Source organism: Empidonax traillii, unplaced genomic scaffold (genome assembly GCF_003031625.1).
Source record: "Empidonax traillii isolate 1590-97213 ecotype Southwest subspecies unplaced genomic scaffold, ASM303162v1 scaffold263:size1499331, whole genome shotgun sequence".
Classification (NCBI taxonomy): domain Eukaryota; kingdom Metazoa; phylum Chordata; class Aves; order Passeriformes; family Tyrannidae; genus Empidonax; species Empidonax traillii.
In genome coordinates, this window is record NW_020955456.1 from 930,422 (window position 1) to 951,831 (window position 21,410).

Below are 21,410 nucleotides of genomic sequence, written 5' to 3' on the forward strand. Positions count from 1 at the left end.
AATTCCCTCGCCCTGCGGTGTCTGGATCTCTATAGTGAACTGCTTGTGGTGGGAGGAACAAGGGTTAGGTGCTGAGCATTCACTCCTCTCTGCCTTTGTCTCTCCTAGGTTCAGGTGTCCTTCACCCGTGATCCTTGAGGACAGGAGAGCTCTGTGTTCCAAGGAGGCTTTAAAGCTAAACACACACCCCAAAAAACCCCAGGAAGGCAAGAGCGGTCACGTAGCTCCCACGCTCAGGCAGGATAGCTGAGAGAGACAACCGTAGGTTGTGTTCCTTGCTGTGGTGGCAGTGGGCACAGCAGCTCAGGGGGGGCGGCCAGAGGAGCTGCTCCTCAGCTCCCAACCATTTGGATGGGGATTTGGCCCAAGAGGAGAGAGATTTACTTGGGTTGTGGCCTCTCTGTTGTCCCAGCCTAAGGCTGCGTGTTAAGGGCTGAGCAGGCACGGTCTCCTGTTGCTGTAGCAGATTTTAAGTTTGTGGGCTTTCTTTTAATGTAAAAATAGTAGGAAAATCTGTGGGTTGTCAGAGCGTTGCTGACAAAAACATGGAATGGGTGCATTTCTGTGTCTCACTTTTGCCCAAAATAATGACCTTTAATGTTAAGACAAATCCATAAGATGCTACAGCTTTGGTTTCAGTAGGCATTTGGGAGGGGTGAAAGTACATTTCCTTAGTAATTCCTTAGCAGTTTTTCTGTCATTTCACTGATTTTTCCTTTATTGTGTTCCCCCTCTTCATCATAAGCCTTTGTTCACGAAATGTTTTGTCTGTGGAAATTTACATTGGTTTTGAAATGAGGTGGAACATTAGTGTAATGAGACTGTATCATAATGAAAGTAGGTTTAATTAACCAGTTATTTAAAATAGTAATGACTTCTGGAGTCATGTTTATGCTGCAGCTGCAATTGATTTTAATCTTTGAGAGAGCTGCCCTTAGTAGGATCTTCCTGATTAGTGTAGAATATTTCTGATTAATAGTTAAGGTCCTCTGCGATATGGAAAGGGAAAAACTGGTTTTCTTCCTTCTGTATGTATATTAAAGAAGCAAAAGAAGACCTGTAGCATTCTAATCCATCTGAAAAAACTTGCTTCTAAAGAGCCAGAGAGATTGAAGCAGCTGATACTCCACTTTAGGTGAGTGCACTTAGAGTGGATGTCAGCATCTTCAGATGAGTGTGTGAAATATCTCACAGCACTGTTCTCTTGTGAGACTAGTTTTAATTATTTATGACAGTCACTCTTGAAAATACTATCAAGATTTATGTAGTCTTGGATCAGACCGCAGCATTATCTCTGGAAAAAAGTGGGTAAACACAGTTCCATAAATCATGGCTGTATTGATAATTTTGTACTGAAGAGACAGCCTTGATGATGAAATAGCTCAAAGTCTGCAGTCTTAGGTGTGTAATAGAGGCTACACATAATAGAGCTAAAAAACCCACATGTGTGCAGCATAATATTAAAAAAAAAAAAAGGCAATTTGGGGGAATATTTATTTTCAATTTCAGGCTCATCAGCCTTTGAAAATCGGTGATAATAAAGCGTAACACCCACATTGTAAAAGGAGCTTCTGATAACTACAGCAGCTTCTTGCTGGCCGCTGTCTGTCTGAGCAAGAGCTGGATGGCTTATTGATCATATTTCTTCCCCAGATGGTTGCACATTTTTGGGGGGGTGAGGTAATTCTGGCTGGCTGCCTGTTTTGTGGATTTGGCCATTGAGATGGTTATCGGGTGTCTTAAGGGCTTAAGTGTAATATCAGTGTGGGGGAAGATGGGAGATTTAAATCATTATGATTATGCTGGTATAACTCAGCCTAGTGGGTTCTTATTACATATAAAAAACCTTTTTCCAGTAGTTTCTTAAGAAGTAATTTGAGAGTACATTTTAAAAAAGCCACCCCAAGGAAACAAACCCTCCAAAAGCAGGAATGCTGTTCTAGGAGAAAAAGGGGTTATTTTGCAGGGCTTATAATGCTTGAATTCTGAAATGGGTTTAATTACGCTGACTTGAAGTGTAAACAAATGATTTGTGGCTTCATCACCTCGATCCTGATAGAAATAACAAAAAGCAGTTGCCGTGGATGGAAAGGTCTGCCCTGTGCTTCTTCATTTTGGCTTCTACTGATGATGATTGTTATCACAACTCATTTTTGCCATTGTGGCTCATTTAAATGAGGTATAAGTAGTTGTAGGACTAGAAAAATGGGCGTCCTCGCTGGTTTCAGTGCTGCTGTCAGCAAAACAGTGATTCAGCAACATTCTGTGTCTGAAGCTGTAAGGACAATGCAGGAATACAGTTCTGCCTGGTAATACACTCACAAATAGCTGCTGTGTGGAATTCTCCAGGAAGAAATCATCCCGTGTCTTTTGTGGATAAGTTTATGTTGCAAGGAGCCTTGTGACTCCCATTTATTTTTAACTCAGTGGAGTGCTTGTTTACCTTTGCAAAGTGACAGTTTTAATGTCATTCTTTGTTAAACTTTCTTCTGAGGGAAGCCATAAAAGAGCTAAGAGAAGCTGATTCATTGCTTTTGTTTTACCAAATTAAGAGTTCCACGGGTTTTTTTTTTTCACAGAATGTGGGTTTTTCATTGAGTTGTACAAAAGTAGTTGAGCAAAAACACTTCAGTGTTTCTGGCTTCTAATCAGATAGAGTGTGCTGAACATACTGACTTTGTCTGGAGTAAAATTAAATTCAGTATTTCTGAGGTGACTTAGAGGAGCAGCAACAAAATTTTGTTTTATGGTTGCTCTCTATCTCTAAGCCTAATACGCTTTTTTAATATCTTGGTTATTGAATCTGGGGACTTCTGCCTGCCTGCCTGGTACATATTTTAATTTGAAAACTTAAACCTTCTCAAATATAATTTCTTAACCAGATTGTGCCAGTTGTATTTTTTTTTCTAGTAGAGAAGGTCATACCGTCATACAGAATTTGATTTTGTAGTTCGAGATCTTAATTTCAGAGGGTAAACCGCTCGAGGAACAATTTTTAATCTTCTGTTTATGTTGAAGTTTAAGAAGGGCTCACTTTGGAGCCACGGGTGGAAAATACAGGGAGAACATGAAATCTAGGAATCTGCATTGTCTTCCAAAGGCAGAATTAATTGTTAGTGCATCTGAATTGTTGAGAATCATCTTGCTGAGCTCAGAAGGGCGTTTTTGGCAGGCTGACTGGCAGGGTTGGCATTGAGCCTCGTATCGAATGACTTACCGCAATTGGGCACATCGAAATGTGCTGTATCGGAATTTAATTAGTTTTTTCTCTGCGTGTCCTGGCAGTAAGAAATGTATGAACTATAAGCACACTGATGCACTTCTGTACAGTTCTTATTGGCTCTTAATTTTCTTAATCTGTGGCATAAAATCGTCCTCCACATGGGGAGGGGAAACAAGAACGAGCCGTTGTCTGCTGCCTTGGGTGTGTAAAGACCTGCAAGACAAGCTGAAGGTTTTTCTAGCTTAAAATTTAAGACCTGTCTTTGACTCTAACTGGAAAAGCAATTAACTGGTCTGTGAGCTAAGTGTGAAAATTGAGTAATGGAGGAAAGAAGGGTTTGTAGTCAGTTTTTTGGTGTTCTGCTATTGTTCAAATCTGTTTAACATCAGTGACCAGCATTTTTAAGAGGGTGCCTCTGATCAAAGATTCGGTGGGAGCATTTGTAAGACTGAGACCGAACAATGGAGGTGCTAGAACATCATCACATAAAGCCAGGGAAAATTAGAGTTGGCAGCCTGTAATTACTTTTTTTTTTTTTTTTTTTAATATAAAAACTCTTTTGGGATGGTCGGGGACGGTTACGCTGTAAAGAACAAAAAATCCCCAGACGGCCCAGTTTGAAAGGTCTCGGAGGTCACCTCTAATGATGAGGCAATGATGTAATTGGTTTGCATTACATTATTCAAGTCATCATCTTTCCTCCACGCTGAGGCTTTTAGGCTGTGTGGAGAAACCACCGGTGAGAATTGGGCAGTCGGCTCACATCGGGCTGTGACCTCTGCTTTCATTAAAATGTGGAGCAGAATCCCACACCTGAATTCTGTAATTCGGAATTTCTGTAATTCTGAAGCTGTTTGGGCCTTTTCAGAGTTGAGGGCCGCTGGCTGTGTCTGTCGTGGCTTCTTTGGAAAAGCTTTTTATCGTTTTTCTTACCGAGCTAACCCAGCTGGAGGTTAGAACAGGGTAAGAATCTGTCCAAGGGTAATCACAGCTGATGTAGTTTGTGTTCCTGACTGGCTTGTTTCTTTTGCAGATCCCTTGCAGTTGGCAGTAAATCAGGCTACAAATTCTTCTCTCTTTCTTCTGTGGACAAATTAGAGCAGATCTATGAATGCAGTGAGTATCTCCTCTTTTTCTTCCCTTTTTTTTTTTTTTTTTTTTTGATCCCCTCAGTTGACCTAATGTGGGAAGAGTAAGACGTGTTTCATTTTTTCACAGATTGTTTGAAACTGATGTAAGAGGAACCTTAAGTGGAAATAACAAACAAATACAAAACAATTGATGCTGGCAGGGTAAAACTGTATATTAGTGTTCTGTATTTAAATTTAGCTGGGATGTTGTGAAGTTTGGTAGTGGCTGTGGGAACTCTGCTTTTCTAATCTTATGTCCATTAGCCAGGTTATGTAGCAGCTGGGCATAAAAATAATAATTTACTCCTGTGGGAGAGTGTGTCTTTGGGGTCTTTATACTGGCTGTTGGGGCAGGCAAGCACTGACATACCTTTGTCAAATAAGAAAACAAAACCTTAATTATATATATTTTTTTTTTAATCCTAATGTTTGCTGTTAGAAAAATACTTTTTAACATGATAACTGCGAGTTTGCTCATACAGAAGGGTGAATAATTCACATTCCTGAAACTTCTCAGTACTGGTCACAGTCGGGTAGGAAATGAGATGACATGGATGGAGGCCTGGGAGAGAAGTGGTATCTCTGGTTTTGCCAGCAGGTCGTAGACTTCCCTTTTTTGAGATGCTAATAAGTAAACCATGAATGCTATGTGTGAGTATCCTCGCTTTCTTGTAAACTCCATGTGAGCAGGTGGTACCAATAGCTATGATGTCAGCATTTATAGTGAGATCCCATGACAGAGTTGTCCTCAGACTCCATTCCCAAAGTGACCTGACCCTGTGGCATCCAAAGTTTGGAAATGGTGTGTGATTCAGGTCACCTATTACTGCAACGACAGCCTGATTCTGTACACAGTCAATGGAGAGAAGTAATTGTGAGGTTCAAATTAGGCACCTGTGGTCAGGTTAAGTTGTGCTGCAGCTACATCTTCCTATTTGAGTCATGGTCTGGTTTTACTGGTTAATAAGTGGCTTGAATTCCATTTTCTGCTGTTGAGTTTAGGTACCTGACCTCTGTAGTATGTGAGGCACTTACAGTATCTGGCCTGATACCACCCCAGGAGACTCAGTGAAGATGACTCCTGTTACACAAGACACTGAATAAATACACTGAGAGGTCAACTGCACTTTGCAGGACTGCACCTTCTAGGCAGTCCTTGAAATTAAAAATACAGGTTGAGTAAAGTGCCTTGTTCAAAATCTCGCAATAAATTGATAGAGCAGCTGGAATTGGAATTTAGACCTGCTGATTCCAGTCCTTGGACTGTTCTGGGATGCCTGTGTTGATATTGTAAGTTTTCTGAGTGTTAAGTCCATAAAAAGAGAGCACAGTGTGTAGTAACATTTAGTAGAATCATGGAATGGTTTGGTTTGGAGGGGACCTTAAAAATCATCCGGTCCCATCCCCTGCCACGGGCAGCGACACCTTCCACTGGCCCAGGTTGCTCCAAGCCCCATCCAACCTGGCCTTGAACACTTCAGGGATGGGACAGCCACAGCTTCTCTGGGCAACCTGTGCCAGGGCCTCCCCACCCTCACAGGGAAGAATTTCTTCCTTATATCTAAGCTAAATTTCCCCTCTTTCAATTTGAACCCATTATTCCTTGTCTATCACAGGAAATGTGATACAGCAGATGTAATGCTTTGGCCTGCGTAAGCCAGCCAACCTTTGCCCAAAGCACATCTAAATATTTAGAGACCTTCATTTTTTTTTATATGAGTTAAATAATTTTCGGTCTTGGATTTGCAACCCATGCCTGTTAAAACTTGATATGGGGGTGGAGGGCTTCCTGTGTACTGGGTACCTCCTTTCCGAAAGGAAAGGTATCTTGAGGCCTCCCAGACAGTCCCTCCTGCTTCCCAATTTAGTTTTAAATGGTTCTAAAGACTTTGTGTTGTTTTGAGTGAGCGCCGTTAAGGACTCCCCCCCCCTCTCCTCTGGAAGATTGATCTGCCAGCTCTTGTGTAGGTGTTTAAACTAAACTACAGAATATGCCCCAGCTGTCTCGTGTTTGAGAGAACAACTGACAAGATGGAAGATTTGGCTGCTCCCGTCACTGACTTCTCCTGTGACTGCACAAATCTCCTGCCTCCCTGCGCAGTTGATCCCCCTGTAAAAACAAGCATCAGATTGAAGGGTGATTTAAGGCTTAATGAATCCTTCTAACATGCTTCATGTTCTTGGATTAAAAATGGAATAAAGGCACAGCTGATCATAATCTAGCTGGCTCTAACCAGCTCTTGTCTGCGATGCTCCATGCTTGTGTTTATGAAACTAATCTTGTTATGTGTTTGCTTGTTCTCCCCTCGCTGCTGGTACTTAATTTGTTTTGCAGTTCTTTTTGTTCTTACAGTGTTTTGAATCTGAGTTTCTGGCAAGGCTGGGTTGTGTAGCGTAAAGGAGATAATACTAATAGAAAAAAAAAACCCACAACCCTGTGAGTAACAGCATTGCTATAGGGCTTTAGTGCTGCTAAACATATGATTAATTCAGGTCAGCTGAACATAGGATAGGCAGGATAGCCTGGTACTCACTTGAGCATTGCTGTTGGGCAGCATAAATTACTTGGCAGCTGTGAAGAGATTTTTATCTCTTCTTCCTGTTAGAGGAAGACAAAGGACCAGAGATGCGTCCTGTATTTTTTAAGTGAGTGTAATTAAAAGCCCATCACAGAGCCCTTCTCTAAGAGTAACAATCTGTATTATAGTCTTTTTATGGTGAGACTGAAGGATTATCAATACCTTTGAAGCATTTTGCTTGTTGAAAATCTATTTCTTCCATCTGACTGCTTAGTTCTTGATAGTGCTGATAGTGCTCTTCCCTGTGTGCCTTCCCTGCTGCCCACCCTTCCTATCAGCGCAGCAGAGGACAGTACGTTTTCTAGCTGAATCTCTGATGCTGTTCCCCTTCTGAAATACCAGTTCTCGTGGCTGGGAGAGTGACAAATCCCAGAAGCTGTGTCTGAACCCGGTTGTCCCTGAATGGGGAAAGAAGCTGTGCTTGTCTGGGAGCAGCCAGGCTGTGGTTTTGGGGTCTCTGTGTGCTGGTCTTCTGACTCTTGTAAAAGGATGTCATCGTTTTTGAAGGACTCCAGGCTCAGATGGAAAACTGATATAACCCATCCTCTAAAATATTTGAGAGCCTTTTATGTAACTAGTCTGATTCAAGGAACACAGACCTCCACATTTCAAAGTCTCTGCGTGCATTTATTGAAGCAGATTTTTGTGTTTCTTTTTCATGTGTTTCGTGCAGTATCAAGAAAATGGAGAACAATTCCTTGAAAACAAAGTCATTACTAAAATGCATTATCCCCATTGCATGAGAAAATTGAATTTTCAAAGCCTCTGTGTGCTGTTTTGTCTTCTCTGGAAAAGTACCGTATTAAATACAAGATGTAGATAAAAGTCAATTATGTCGCATAGAGTACTGAAAATACGTAGTATAAACCTGCTCCTTTTCCATAAGGAGGCTGTTTCTCTCAAAAGAATGTAGAACATTAAATATTTTGTGTTCTTTTCCTTGAAATAACTGCCCAGAAAAAGCACTTTGAAAGCAGACGTACCGCGCAGTGATGGCAGCATCGTGTGCTGAACAGAACTTTTTTCGTGGAATTTCTATCACTGGTGATGAGAACAGTGCAAGTTAATTATTTAATGTGTCTCTTGGCCAAAACAGAAGCCTTCAGAAGCAAGCTCTTTCATTTGTTATTTGTTTTTTGTTGTGGTTTTTTTTCTGGCAGTTTTATGGGTTGGAATGTGTTAACCATTGAGCGAAGTTTACTGCTTCTTTGAGTACAATAACTGTGGAGAGGTGTGTGGGAATGCCAAGGTTTTTGATAGTCAAAAACCCTTCATGCTTAGTATAGCTTTAAAAACAAAACAAAGCAAAAAAAAAAGGCCCAAAAATTATTTTCTTAGATTTCTACAGAGATAAAAGAAGGTTGTAAAATTCTGTCATTTGACAATTTACCGTTTTTTGTATCTTCGGGATTTTTCTCTATTGGATTCTGGGCGTGTGCTGTTAGGCTGTATTTTTACACAGACTGAACCTACGATCCTATGATTTTCTTAGACAGTATTTCCTGTTGCTGTGCATCATTCTTCCTCCCTGAAATGCCCCTCTGTGTTTTCCCCTCGTTCCTGTGATCCCTCAGCTGACACAGAAGATGTGTGCATCGTGGAGAGGCTCTTCTCCAGCAGCCTGGTGGCCATAGTCAGCCTTAAAGCTCCACGCAAGCTGAAAGTCTGTCACTTTAAGAAGGGGACAGAGATTTGCAACTACAGTTACTCCAACACCATCTTGGCTGTCAAACTCAACAGACAGGTGAGTAGTGGTTTTTGCCTGGGTGGAAACCTGGGAAAAGGGGTTGTGGATCTTATTCTGGCACTTGGTGTCTCTTCCTTTGGTGACAGAATTGCCATTTGAAATGGACTTGTAGTTTTCCAACTATTGCTTCTACGGGGCATCTCAGTACTCCTATTTAATTAAGTATTTTTGCTTCTGAGTTTATGTATTTATTTAGGGAAATGCCCAGAGTAAGCTGGGCATGCTTTGAGTGGGAGGTTGGACCAGAGACCTCCTGAAGTCTCTCCCAGTATGAATCATCCTGTGATCCCTAATATGAAAATATATGAGGCTGACAGTTTCTGTTCAAGCCTGCTAACTTCTTATGTTTTTAAATAGTGCTTGCTAAATTCTTTTCGAAAAAGAAAAATTTTAGAAGCGTCACTGAACTGGTGAAATTACAAACTTCTGTCTTCAGCCAGTTCATTCAAAGTAGAGGGTATGGCATCTGAAGATTAAGAAAAATTTTCTTAATGTCTGTCCTTGCCCCAAAAAACTGAGTGTGGGATGATGGGATTCCTGTTTTAAAATGACGAGGGAAACAGTAGCTAATTTGATTTCTGAGGTGGTGTTAAACAAGTGACATCTTGTTAGTCATCCAGATGATGTCAGCATTTTGTCCTTTTTTTTTTTCCCTTTTCCAGAGGCTGATAGTATGTCTGGAAGAGTCTCTTTATATACACAACATACGAGACATGAAGGTATTACATACAATCAGGGAGACACCTCCCAATCCTGCAGGTATGTTGGTAGAACCCAGCACAGCTTAAAAGTGCTGTCAGTGTATGATGTTCCCCACAGGGAACTGTGTTGTTCTTAATTCCACTTTCAAATAAAAGTAACAATTAAACACGAGTGTTGTCTTAAAGCCTCCGTGTTTGATCCAGGAGAGATTTTTTTTGAGAACAAATAACAGACTCTGCCTCAAACTGCATCTTCCCAGCAATTTGGTCTCCTGCAGTGGATGTGTTGAAATGTTAGAAAGAAGTAGTAGAGATAAAAACTGGATTTTGACAGCACTTGGTGTAGTTAAAGGCTTTGTCAGGTTAATGCTTTAGGAATTGTGGCAGATATGGGAAATTCTACTGTTTAATCAGTTATTTTAGCTCTGTTGGTATTCTTCTCTTTCTATTTTATATTAAATTTTAACTTATGCTAAATAGTTGAATATGTTGCAGGTTGACTCTGAGATTGCTCGTCCTTGTTGTGTTTCTGCTGATAATTTGAGTTATCTTTGTGACACTCAAACACAGAATCAGAAAGTTTTGCTGCTTAAATCTTGGAATTTGCCTCCTCCTAATTCTGTTTCTCTGCATCCCTTCTAGGGTTGTGTGCTTTATCAATAAACAATGATAATTGCTACCTGGCCTACCCAGGGAGTGCAACTATTGGAGAAGTACAAGTCTTTGACACCATCAACCTGGTAAGGATCTTTGAATGCTGCTTCCATTTCTAAAGATGCAGGTTTTGGAAATTACTTAATTTGCTCAGAGAGGAATTACTGGACAATTAGGTTCCTGTGCATCAGGCTGCAGTATCTCCTATAGCCAGGCTTCTCAGAACGTCATCAAAGAAAATACAGGTGCTGATATTAGAGTTAATGAGTAGAATTGGGCAAATGGGTGGAATAAAGTGATTTCTATTTGAGGTGTCTTCCTGCTGCTTGTACTCTCTATGCCCGTAATTCAGTGATAATTTTATGTACTTAGCAGTTACTGAAACAAATACTGAAGCTGTTGTCTATAAACTAAGACCCATATTTGCCTTGAATGTGCTTAAATATGCAGTCTTAAACTGCACATGTATAGCCTTTTGACGTGTACTGTGCTAAGGTTCTGTTTTATTGATTCACTGCAGAGAGCTGCTAATATGATCCCAGCTCATGATAGTCCCTTGGCTGCTTTGGCATTTGATGCAAGTGGTACTAAACTTGCCACTGCCTCAGAAAAGGTAAGAGGGCTTTTGATTGACTTGCCAACAGTGATAAAAATCAAATCTGTCACTAAGCATTTTAAGGAAGTTTGAATGTGCACAGTTCCATGTGCAAGTGCCAAAAAAGAAGGCTTAGCTACAATGGGAAATCTAAGTTAAGAGCTGTTAATGACATTTGACACAATTTCCATGCTGTGAAATATGGGATAATAAGGTTATTTAAATTAAACATTTTAATCTGGCTGTAATTAGGGCAATCCTCGAAGTCTTTCTGCCTTTATTGCAGGAGACTTATTAGAAATTAGCTGTCTTGTTTTGATGCTGTCTTCCTAATGAAAACAAGACAGTTAAAGTCAGCATGGAGAGCAGTGCCTTGCTAGTCTTTGGCATGTGATGACAAATCGTTCGTGTAAAATGTATAAATTAGAGAGTCTGAAGCCTCTGCTCTTTGAGTAATAAGCTGAGACTGTAAAGGTGTGACTGATTGCATCTGATAAAGGCATAAAGACATCCAAGTGACTGCACTCTGGTACTTGTCTGGTGTGGTCGTTTTCATGATCAAATATGATAAGAAGGGCTGGTTTTAAAGCACAGCTTGTTCTCTGCATTAGTAGCTCCCACCTCTTGTTTCAGTGCTCTTCAAACACATCCTTCAAACAAGCTCCATAAATATTTCATGTCGTATCTGGGGTGCACCACGGCAATAAGTTAACAGCAAAGTGGTTTGCTGCTTCCAGTTGTACTCTGCTCACTAGAGCTAATACACAATGAATCAACTTGAAGTGAAAAATGATTTATTTTTTTTTTTTTCTTTGCAGGGGACAGTAATAAGAGTGTTTTCCATTCCAGAGGGACAGAAACTCTTTGAATTCCGAAGGGGAGTGAAGAGGTAAAGTTCAACTGGGCTAATTACCTGAAGCTCATTCCTTATGGTTGAGTTCCAGTATGTTCTGCAATTGAGCTGGCATCCTGATTTTTTTTGCCTCTTTTCATCTTCATTCATCCTTGCATTCTGTGCTTATAACAGTTTCAGCTTGAATGTCTTCCAATTTCATTCCTTTGGACTTGACTATACTACAAATCAATCCTGTCAGAATTGTACTCCCTCTTGCCTTTTAAAAATTTATTGGTGAGGGAACCTGTTTAAAGTGGGTCACCTTTTGTAGGATATATTGTATTCTTGTGGCAATTGGAGGCAGTACATCTAATATTCTCACTCTCCTCTAAGTCCTTCTAGTGCTGTGGTCATTAATAGCCATGGTGAAGTGGTACTGTGGTTTGTGGTAGTAGTAACTCTGTAGTTCTACTGTGCTTTATACAGAGGTAAGACTGAGCTCAGATTGTTACTAATTGATCTCCATATCTGGTATGCATCAGAGTTGAACATTGTTAATTAATCTCGTGCTTGAATAGCTTCAGGAAGGTATCAGAGAATTCACAATGCTTGTTATGGAAGTTTGGGGTTTTTTTTCTTTTTAGAAAAGTAGTGGTGACCGAGGAATCTGCTGAATCAAACCAAATATTTTAGCTTTGTTGTTTTTCTTCTCTTTGTTTGTTTTCTTTTTTCCCCCAGGTGTGTGAGCATCTGTTCGTTGGCCTTCAGCATGGATGGCATGTTTCTGTCTGCATCCAGTAACACAGAGACAGTGCATATCTTCAAACTTGAGACTGTGAAAGAAAAGTAGGTTTCAGATGTGCCTTAGATCTTGGAAGGAAAAGGCTTTAAAATTGATTATTCTCGACAGGATGAGTTCTCCAAAGTGTGGACAGACTCTTTTGAACACTTCTGTAAAGTAAAGGGCATAAGAAGTCACTTATGAATCAGCAACTGCAGCTGAGCTGTGTACTGTTCTCCCACTGAGCAGAAAAGGCTTTTCTGCCAAAGAGAACTTGGCCATCCTTGACAGGAATATGGAGCAGTTTTAACATTTTTTCAGTTACATTTGTCCTCTGACATCCGTATGAGAAGAACTATCTCATCGCTGCCTTCGAGCTGCATATGGGGCTTTAAAAGGCACCAAGTTGTAAAATGTTCCTATTTATGATTTGAGAGGACAGTCTTACTGCGTTTCTGTGGAAGTCATTGGAAACAATGATTTGCTTAGTGATAAACAGATTAATAAAATCTTGGAGCGTAGCACTTTCCACTGGATTCTGCTCTTGTATAATGAACGTTATGAAATGCAGTCTTCTGTGCAGAAGCATCAGTTTACAGTCAAACATGCTTAAATAACAGGCTGAGGGTATTGTAGGACACGTTGTGCCCTGTAGCATAAATTAATTGTGCTAGAGTTCTCAAGGGTGTCAGTTATTTCTGAAGAGAAACAAAGAGCTTCTTGATATCTTTTAAAAATAAAATGTTTCAAAGCGTTCACGCGCTTTTCCCTCTAAGGTGAAAGGCAAAGTCAAGTCACTTTTCTCTTCTGACTTGTAGACCTCAGGAAGAGCCTACGACCTGGACAGGTTACTTTGGAAAAGTGCTGATGGCCTCCACAAGCTACCTGCCCTCCCAAGTAACGGAGATGTTCAACCAGGGTAGAGCCTTTGCCACGGTCCGTCTGCCCTTCTGTGGGCACAAAAACATCTGCGCACTTGCCACGTGAGTACTGCCAAGGAACCTGCACCCTCCACCCTTGCTGGGTTCGGGCTCTGGAGAGGCTGACACTGTAAAACATAACCCCAATCTGCAGCAGAGCAGTGGATCACCTGTAGTCACTGAAAAGCCTTTTCTAGTGGAAAGCAACGTGTCAGAGCCAACACCTCGCAGTCCTGTGAGGGGAGGAGGAAAAGGCATAATATTTGAGTGGGAATAGCCCAATTTCCAAGCGTTGTTTAAAGATGTCTTTTAATTTTGAAAGAAGAATGTTGAGAACAGACCCATGGGCTTTTATGGCACTTGCTTCCATTAGTGCTATGGGGAGTGATACTGTGTGTTGTTAGCAAATTGCAAAATTGGGCAATCCAGCCTCACCGTTAAAGAAGTCTTTGAAAGCAAGTTCATATAATTCTTGTCTCTAAAACAGCATAGCATTCATTAAAGTTAATTTTTAGGACTAAATCTAATCTTTTATGCTGTCTTCCTCAAAGACAGGTCCCATTTGGCACAGCTACCAAAGCAATAAGCTAAGCAGTAGTAAACTCACTTTGTGAGGGTTTTTATAGTTTTTATGCTAAATTGACTTCATGTCTGTACTCTCACTCCTCTGATCTCAAAGCACCCTTTAAGCAATAATTAAGCTTTGCAACATTTCAGAAATAAGCAAATCCTTCCCATTAGAATATTTGTCTTTGGAGTCGCACAAGGCTTGATAACAGGATGGTAACTTCTGAATCTGTTTTAATGAGTTACATATAATTGCTTGATTCCTGTGGCATCCTGTTAGCCCCAAAATGCCGTTGTGCCATAATTTTTTAATACACAGGTCTTTCCTGGGTGCTCTAACTGTTAACAGCATTCCCTGTCTAGGAGCAGAAGTGTGGAAAATAATGCCTTAAAAGCCGTAGAATCATTTAGGTTGGGAAAAGAAACCTCTAAGATCGAGTCCAACCATTAAATCACGGGAAGGGAGGAGAGTGTGCTTTCTTCTGTTCTTAATAATAATCTGTTTTTCAATAGGCTGTTATTTATCTGTTCTTATTAATCTCTCCCCTAAACCTGTGTAGAATCCAGAAGATCCCTCGTTTGTTGGTGGGAGCTGCCGATGGGTATCTCTACATGTACAACCTGGACCCCCAGGAAGGAGGCGAGTGCACACTAATGAAGCAGCACAAGTAAGTCCACATTAGCTGAGGATTGTTGTATTTCATTTCCTCTCAAAATCCAGTTTGTTCTCAGACTTTTGCAGAACAGAACTGAGTTTAACTTAGAACAGCTCATTTCTTTAAACTAATCTTCTTCCAGGCCTCTGACATGAATGAGTAACTTCAGAATCCCCCTGAGCCTTCCTTTCAAGTATCCACTACACCAAGCTCCGCTTTACCATCAGAAACTTAACACTGTCTGAGTGCAGGGAGGGATCAATCGCTATTTGCTCTGTGATCCTCTTTCCTCTTGGCAGTTTGAGTTGAGTTACTTAAACAAGAACTTGAAACGACTGACACCACCCTCTTCATCAATAAATGAAGTGGTTACAAACATGAGAAAGAGATGTTGCTCTGACTTCACAGAGGGGAATCTGGCTCATGGAATTATCCATATTCTCTCCCTCCCAACTAAAATTCCTTGCATATAGGCCAGTCAGCTAATGTTCTGTAGCAGTACTGTAGAACACTGTGTTTTTCAATAAGGAAAAGCCAGGGTGATATAGTCAAATTACTTGATCAATCATAGAATTAAAGGCAGTAACTCATGATGATAATTGAGGTTTGCAGCTTTGGTCTGTCTATAATAATGGTCAAAAATCATACATTTATCTGAACACTTTAAGGCATGACCTCTGGTTTCACTCACAGATGAAGTGAAGCCTCGTAGAGGGAAGCCTTTATCAAATTCTTAATCTCTAATATTCTAATATTTTACTATTATTATTTTATTATATAATAATATTCTAATATTTTTCTAGAGGATTTTGTAATATTTGTGTAAGAAGCAACCACTTCTGTAGTGGACAGAGCTCAAGACAATCTACTACTGCTGATTGGAATGGAGCTTTTTTTAATCACACACTCTTGTTTAGATCCTGATGCCGTGTCAAGGGGCAAACAGGACGCTGATGAGTCTTTAGAGTTAAACACGAAGTGTTGTCAGGCGCCTCCTTGCCAGTTCCTCCCGTTCCATTTCTGTGTGTTCTTCTCGTCCATCTGATGAGATATTTTCCTGTGGCTGCCAGCTGAAGCTGCGCTGTGCCCAGGTGGGGTCAGCTCTCCAGGTAACCTCTCTGTGCTCGGCAGGCTGGACGGCAGCATGGAGCCGGCCAACGAAATCCTCGAGTCTGCATCCCACGACCGGCCCTTGGTAGCGCAGACGTACAGTGCCGCTGTGACTAAAGGTACATATGTGCCTTCCTCACCCACAAGGCATGGTAAGGAGAAGGCTGGGAATGGGGCAGAGAGCACCTCTGCGTGTCGCTTCGTTCTAGATGGCTGCGTGAGCTGGTCCACGGCAGCACGGAGCTTTGCGTGACTGCGTGCGCGGTGTGGAGCATTGGTGAGCAGCAGTAGGAGAAGAACCCCTCGTGGTGTGCAGTAGCCTTCTGTAGATGGATCGCTTGTCTTTGCTGCTTTCCGGGTAGAATTTCGTCTTGAGTTGTGGTTGATAACCGTAGTGATAGTTTTAGTACTTGCCAGATGGTTCTTGAGACGCCCTAACCAGTTATTCCGTACAGTTCCGCACCCAGACCTTGTGCAAAGCATCTGAATTATAGCCCCCCTCCTTTTTTTTTTCTTTTTTTTTTTTTTTTTTTTTTTTTTTTTTTTTTTTTTACGTTTTTTAGCAAGGTTGATAAATGCTGCAGTTGTTCCTTTATGGGAACGGTGACCTTTTAGCCTGATTTGCTGCTCTGTTAAATCGAGAGGATGAGAACTTGTTTAATGCTGCAGCTATCCAAGTCAGTGGAGCTTTTGCCAGCTCTGGCACTCAGGTTAGAGCCTCACTGCAGAGGAAGGACAAGTTGGCACATATTGCATCTGTACTGCATCTGTGGAGACTAAAAAACATCAGCCTGCCCAAAGCACACACACAGAGGAGCTTGATTTTGATCCTGAATTTTTCTTGGCTTGGAGAAACACAGCCATGAAACAGAGTCATGATAAAAGCAAACATAGGGTGGCAGTGAAACTATTTCAAGTAGCGCCTGGTACTTCAGCTCTACTCATTCACTCTGGATCCAAGCCTTAGTTTGTTGCTGCTGATTCCCCAACTCCTTATTCCTTTCTCTCCAGCCTATACGGATGACCTGGGTGCTGTGGGTGGAGCTTGCCTGGAAGACGAAACCAGCTCACTTAGATTGGATGAAGACAGTGAGCATCCCCCCATGATCCTTCGGACAGACTAAACTTGGACCTGTGAACTCACTCCTGAAGCAGAGAACACTGGCTTGATGTTTCTTGAGGAACCTCGTGTTATGCTGCTATGAACTTTGACATGAGTTGGGAGAGAGGATGACAGACTCTTACAGTTTAAAGTCGTAGCTGTAGTTCTGATTCAATACAATTGGAAAAATATATGGTTTTCAATTCAGTGGCTTTTAATCTTGCTTATCTATTTTAGCTGTGTCTATTTTTTTTTTTTTTGTTGCCAAAACCTGCTGTCTGTGCAGCCCTCAGAGCCTACTAGCTTTGCATGCGTTCATGTGCCAAGCAAGCATAGGAGGGGGAGAGAGAGAGAGAGAAGCCACTTTATAACAAACTCAAGTTTGTATTTTTTTTATATATGTACATAATATTTAGCCTATATAAAGAAGGAGTAGAGAAGTGGTTCTGGAAGCTGAGACTAGTTCTGCACTGACAAAGGTCCAAATGGTTCCTGTGCATGGGCTTGCAGGCATACCTAGTGACTGACATGCAACCTTTCAAATGCAATGGCCTGGTTTTTTTGGGGGTTCTCCCTTCCCTTTCCTGGACCATTTTGTTAATTAAAATTCCTTCTGAATGTTGTGTATTTGTGGGACTGTTCTGTTTGTTGGGATGGAAAACTGGAAGTGTTTCCCTGCGTAAGGATATAGAATATGGAAAGTGCCTTTACAGGGAAGGAATTGCTGCAGGAAGAAAGCTAGAACGAGGGAAGAAGTGTTAGAGAATCTTGTTTGTGCACCTTTAGTACTTGGGTGTCTGTAGTAGTGGCTGATAAGCTTGTGGGTTTTTTAGAGAAGAATTGGAATGCACTTTCTTTCTTTCCTGCACATTGTCCTATTTTCTTGGCAGAGTAGCAATAACCTTTTTTTATACTTTTTTTAAAGTATCCAAAGCAAGGATTCTGTCAGGCTGGAGGGAAGTCCCTGTAGAGTTTGGCAGCCCCACTCTATAAACAGCCTTAAGGTTTTCTGCTGCAAGGCAAAGCTCTCAATTCCTGCTTCTCCTCAGTCTGGGGCTGAGTGCACTGCTCTAACAGTGAAGGTTCGTGATTTTTTTCAGGATACTGATGTAAATATAAATGATTTTGAAATATTAATTTTCCTCTGGGTTCTCTTCTGCTGGATAACAATACTTTTATTTTTTGGTGGTTTTTTTTTTTCCTCATTTTCCTCTCTCATCAGAGTACCTGCTGTGATACACTCAAGGACTGGTTGTCTCTTTGGCAATTCGGTAATAAATCCATGACTGCCCTGACCCTGGCTAGAGCTTTCCAAGGCTGAGCAGTGTTGCAGACTACTTTTGGGGTTGTAAATGTGCCTTCTTTTAAGTCTTGGATAACAGTGAGCAAGTGATTAGTGAAGTACTTGGTGAGCGTTACCTTCCTTTGCCAAAACGAGCCTCCCTTGCCTTTTGTGTAGCAACGTAGGTTTCTTCCTTTCCCTCTACTGACTGCTTGCAAAGAAGTAAAAATAAAAACAGACAAGGAAATTGCAGATCTTGAAAGGAGGACAGAGGCTGAGTGCTCCAGCTACATGTGAGCTCCCTGTCACCACCAGGCAGTGATGTGTTTTGAGGACTTGGTACCGTTAATTCTTCTCTTGAGCAGAAGCAGTAGGTTTTGTCCCCAAAGCCTGTGTGGGCAGGGGGGCTTCCCCTGCCTCTAAAGTACAGAAGAAAGTGGTAGCCCCTGCCAGGAGACCTCTGTGTCAGTGAGGCTGCTGTCAGGCCGTGTAAGTGGAAGGGCTTTGTACACGACTGTGTGTGGGAGAGAAGGGATCAGGCATGTTTACTCACTGAAACCCTGGACTGTCCTGAGCAGCCGGTTGGAGTGGCTTGTGGTATCCCCTCCAGAACCCAGCACGTTCACAGCAAACCCCAGAGTCATGCTGAAATCTTACTCAGTCTCTTGACTTTAAGATCTGGCTGATAACTCAATTCCATGGTCTGGAGTTATTTGTTTTCTTTCTTTTTTACTGCAAGTGCTCTGAGCTTTGCTGGGGAGCTCTGAGCTGCAGAGTAAAATACAAATCTCAAATGCAAGCTCAGTGAGCTTTGGCAAAGTGAACCACCCAGGAGCTGTCAGATGTCTGCTCATTCCAGACTAAAGCTGGTAACATTCCTGATAACATCCTTGGAGGCTTGGCCTAGGCTCCACAAGCACAGTTAGCAGTAAACATGCACCAGCAACACAGGTCTGCTAAGCACACAAGTTTTACAACTCTGGAGTGTAACATATGCCATGTTTCATAGTCAGATCCCCCCCTAACTGTAATTACTGACCTTACTGCTAAAAATGGGTAAAATTTGTTGTACGAATTTTACCCCCTTCTTACCTTTCACACCTTATTTTCCACAGGTGAGTTTGAGATCCCATGTTCACTGTATTTGTGTCTTCCATATGTTCCTACTCCTGAGCCACACACTGTGGAATTGCTGTGCCCTGCTCAGTTCACTCCTGAGTAGAAGCTGGAAGCCAGTGTCTTTTAGTTGTTGTAACTGGGAAAATTTTTAGAGAGCAGAAGCATTAATATTCTGGGGTTAGTGACCAGCACAGAGCTAGTAGGGTGGAGCAGGTGGTTTCTGGTCCACACTGGCTGTGTTTTTTTAAGAGTGGTGGCAGTAGTTTGTCTTGAGTTCATTGTATGAGGATATAAACGTTTTCTCAGATAAAATAGGACTAATATAACTTCTCTGTGATGGCCTTAGGCCCTCAGAAACCACTCTGTTGTGGTGTGCTACCAAAGTTAAAAGCCTTTCAGGTTGGGGGTTCATCCCAGTGACACAAAGATGTATTTTTATTTTTATTTTCTTTAAGCATACCAGAAATGCTGTTTGCAGCTGCATCCTCACCTGAGTGTGGAGCATGTGATTGCACTGTCGTTCTCTGTGATCAGGAGCTGTCTAAACATTTCTGTTCTGGTGGTCTCACAGCCCCAGGGTAAGCCTTGGCTCTAGCCCTGTGGTGTGGCCATGGGCTTCTAGTTTAGGATATGGAAACTATGGCCCCTCTTGAGTTAGACTGACCTTCCTTGGAAGGACTGTGTTTGATCTGCATAGCCTGCCTTGAATCTCTTGATTCAAGCTGCACTTCTTGATAGCTTTTAACTCGGTGGAGGGTTGGGGCAGAGATAACTGAAACAACCAAAGCTGGGGAGGGGGGAACACTGAAAAACTTGGAATCCTAAACTCAGGTCTTAGCTTGCAGTGGGATCAGTTCCCAGTGAGTACCGTAGGGAAGGAGCTGTTTCTCTTGATGTGCAAATGGGCAGCGAGTGCAGGTACTCAGCTGCTGTCTCGACATCTGCCTGTTTACTCTGTTTTTCAAGTTCTGAGGCAGAAAGCTTTTATCTGCTCCGCTCTCTTCTTATGTCGCTGTTTCCAAAATACAAGTGATAGATACAAATCTAGCAGTTAAAAGGCAGGGCCTGGCAGAGGAGGAGGAGGAAGTAGAAAGCATCAAGAGGTTAGTAAAAGCTGTTTGTTCTGATGCCCTGTTCAGCTAGGCATTGGCACGAGCGCTCCCTCGGGGATCAGGTGTGTGCTTGTACCTTGCTGCTTCGAGTCCTGCACGGTGAGTTTCTTGGCTCTGTGTTTTAAGTCTGCCTGAATGCAAATAAATACCTGAGAAGACTTTTAATGCAGTGGCAGGTGTCTGCAGAGGGGAAGCTCCATCTGACCTGTGTGTAATAGTGGGAAGGGAGGAGTGAGCTGAGGAGCCACGGGCTGGGTGAGCGGGTCAGCTCAGAGCTGTTATGTCCTGTGCTGTGCTTTCTTGGCTCCAGCAATGGCATTAGCACCAAAGCAACACGCAGTAGGACAGTAGAATTTCTTTCCCTGTGGGTTGCTGAGCTGTTCAGTACCCCACTGGTGTGTGCAGATGCTCTGCTGCTGTTTGCAGAGCGACGGGAGTCTTTGTCCAAAGCGTTGGTGGGGGATTAATCACTACAGAGGTTTGGGAAGTTTCTATTCTGTGCTCCAGCTGTCCTGGCTAACAGTCAACTTTAGTTAACCTGTTAACATCTGAGAGCAAGGCCAAGTGTCTTCTCCACACGTGCGGAGCAGGCCTTTCTTTTTCTAGAATCTGCTGCCCCGTGAAAGGCTTGCAATGAAGAAAGCATGGCTCTGACTGTAAATAAATCCTTTCAGATTCCAACTGTACAACCAAAGGAATTCAGCAAATTCCTATTTTTCTAATCGTGACGTGCCTCCATCTTAATGCTCTTCCGACTGGCAAATCTCATCTCACACCGCTTTGAAAATAACGGGCGAGAAGTTTTATCCCTGGCTCGCGAACGGCTGCCGCTGTGCTCGTTGCAGGTGTCAGTGCTGTGGCTTTGGCCGAGCGGCCGCAGGGACCTGCGCTGGCTCCCCCGCACGTGTCCGACCCTGGAGCGGGGAGTTCTGCCTCAACCTGTAGCTCTGGGTTTCTGTGGGGTGTTGGCCCTGTGTCTACCCGGATCTATTTGCTCTTGCATTTTGCTCCCTTACCTGGAGAAACCCCCCGCATCCTGCAGTGCTCACTGACTTGTTCAGTATCTGTGTCGATAAGTGGAAAAATCTGTCTTAACATTCCACCTCACCAAGTGTCTGGCTCTCACTGCTAGCCCGTTGCTCTTTGTAATTTTATAACTGCCTAAGAAATTAAATCTGTGTTGTGATAAGTATTTTGTGTCTTCTTCCTTTTGTTTGCTGCTTGGAGATGGGGCCGGATAAGATCAGGGTGAGGCTGTGTGGCCCAAACCAAAATACCAGCAGTAATAACCCCTCAG

General features: G+C 42.2%; 1 protein-coding gene across 10 annotated transcripts in view; it reads left to right on the plus strand.

The window, feature by feature from the left end:
- The window catches only part of WIPI2 (WD repeat domain, phosphoinositide interacting 2), a 22,422-nt gene extending 5,195 nt beyond the window's left edge, over window positions 1-17,227 (plus strand). For 5 of the 10 annotated variants that reach the window (XM_027889438.1, XM_027889436.1, XM_027889435.1 and 2 more), the window contains exons 2-13: window positions 109-261; window positions 4,257-4,339; window positions 8,425-8,676; window positions 9,342-9,438; window positions 10,023-10,120; window positions 10,555-10,647; window positions 11,448-11,518; window positions 12,203-12,310; window positions 13,064-13,228; window positions 14,293-14,400; window positions 15,520-15,650; window positions 16,510-17,227. In XM_027889438.1, coding sequence (XP_027745239.1) covers window positions 4,331-4,339; window positions 8,425-8,676; window positions 9,342-9,438; window positions 10,023-10,120; window positions 10,555-10,647; window positions 11,448-11,518; window positions 12,203-12,310; window positions 13,064-13,228; window positions 14,293-14,400; window positions 15,520-15,650; window positions 16,510-16,622 — 1,245 coding nt within the window. In that variant the 5' untranslated portion in view covers window positions 109-261; window positions 4,257-4,330 and the 3' untranslated portion in view covers window positions 16,623-17,227. The remainder of the gene's footprint in view (window positions 1-108; window positions 262-4,256; window positions 4,340-8,424; window positions 8,677-9,341; window positions 9,439-10,022; window positions 10,121-10,554; window positions 10,648-11,447; window positions 11,519-12,202; window positions 12,311-13,063; window positions 13,229-14,292; window positions 14,401-15,519; window positions 15,651-16,509) is intronic. The other 5 variants (XM_027889442.1, XM_027889441.1, XM_027889432.1 and 2 more) reach the window with 5 other exon arrangements.
- The last annotated feature ends 4,183 nt before the right edge of the window (window positions 17,228-21,410 follow it).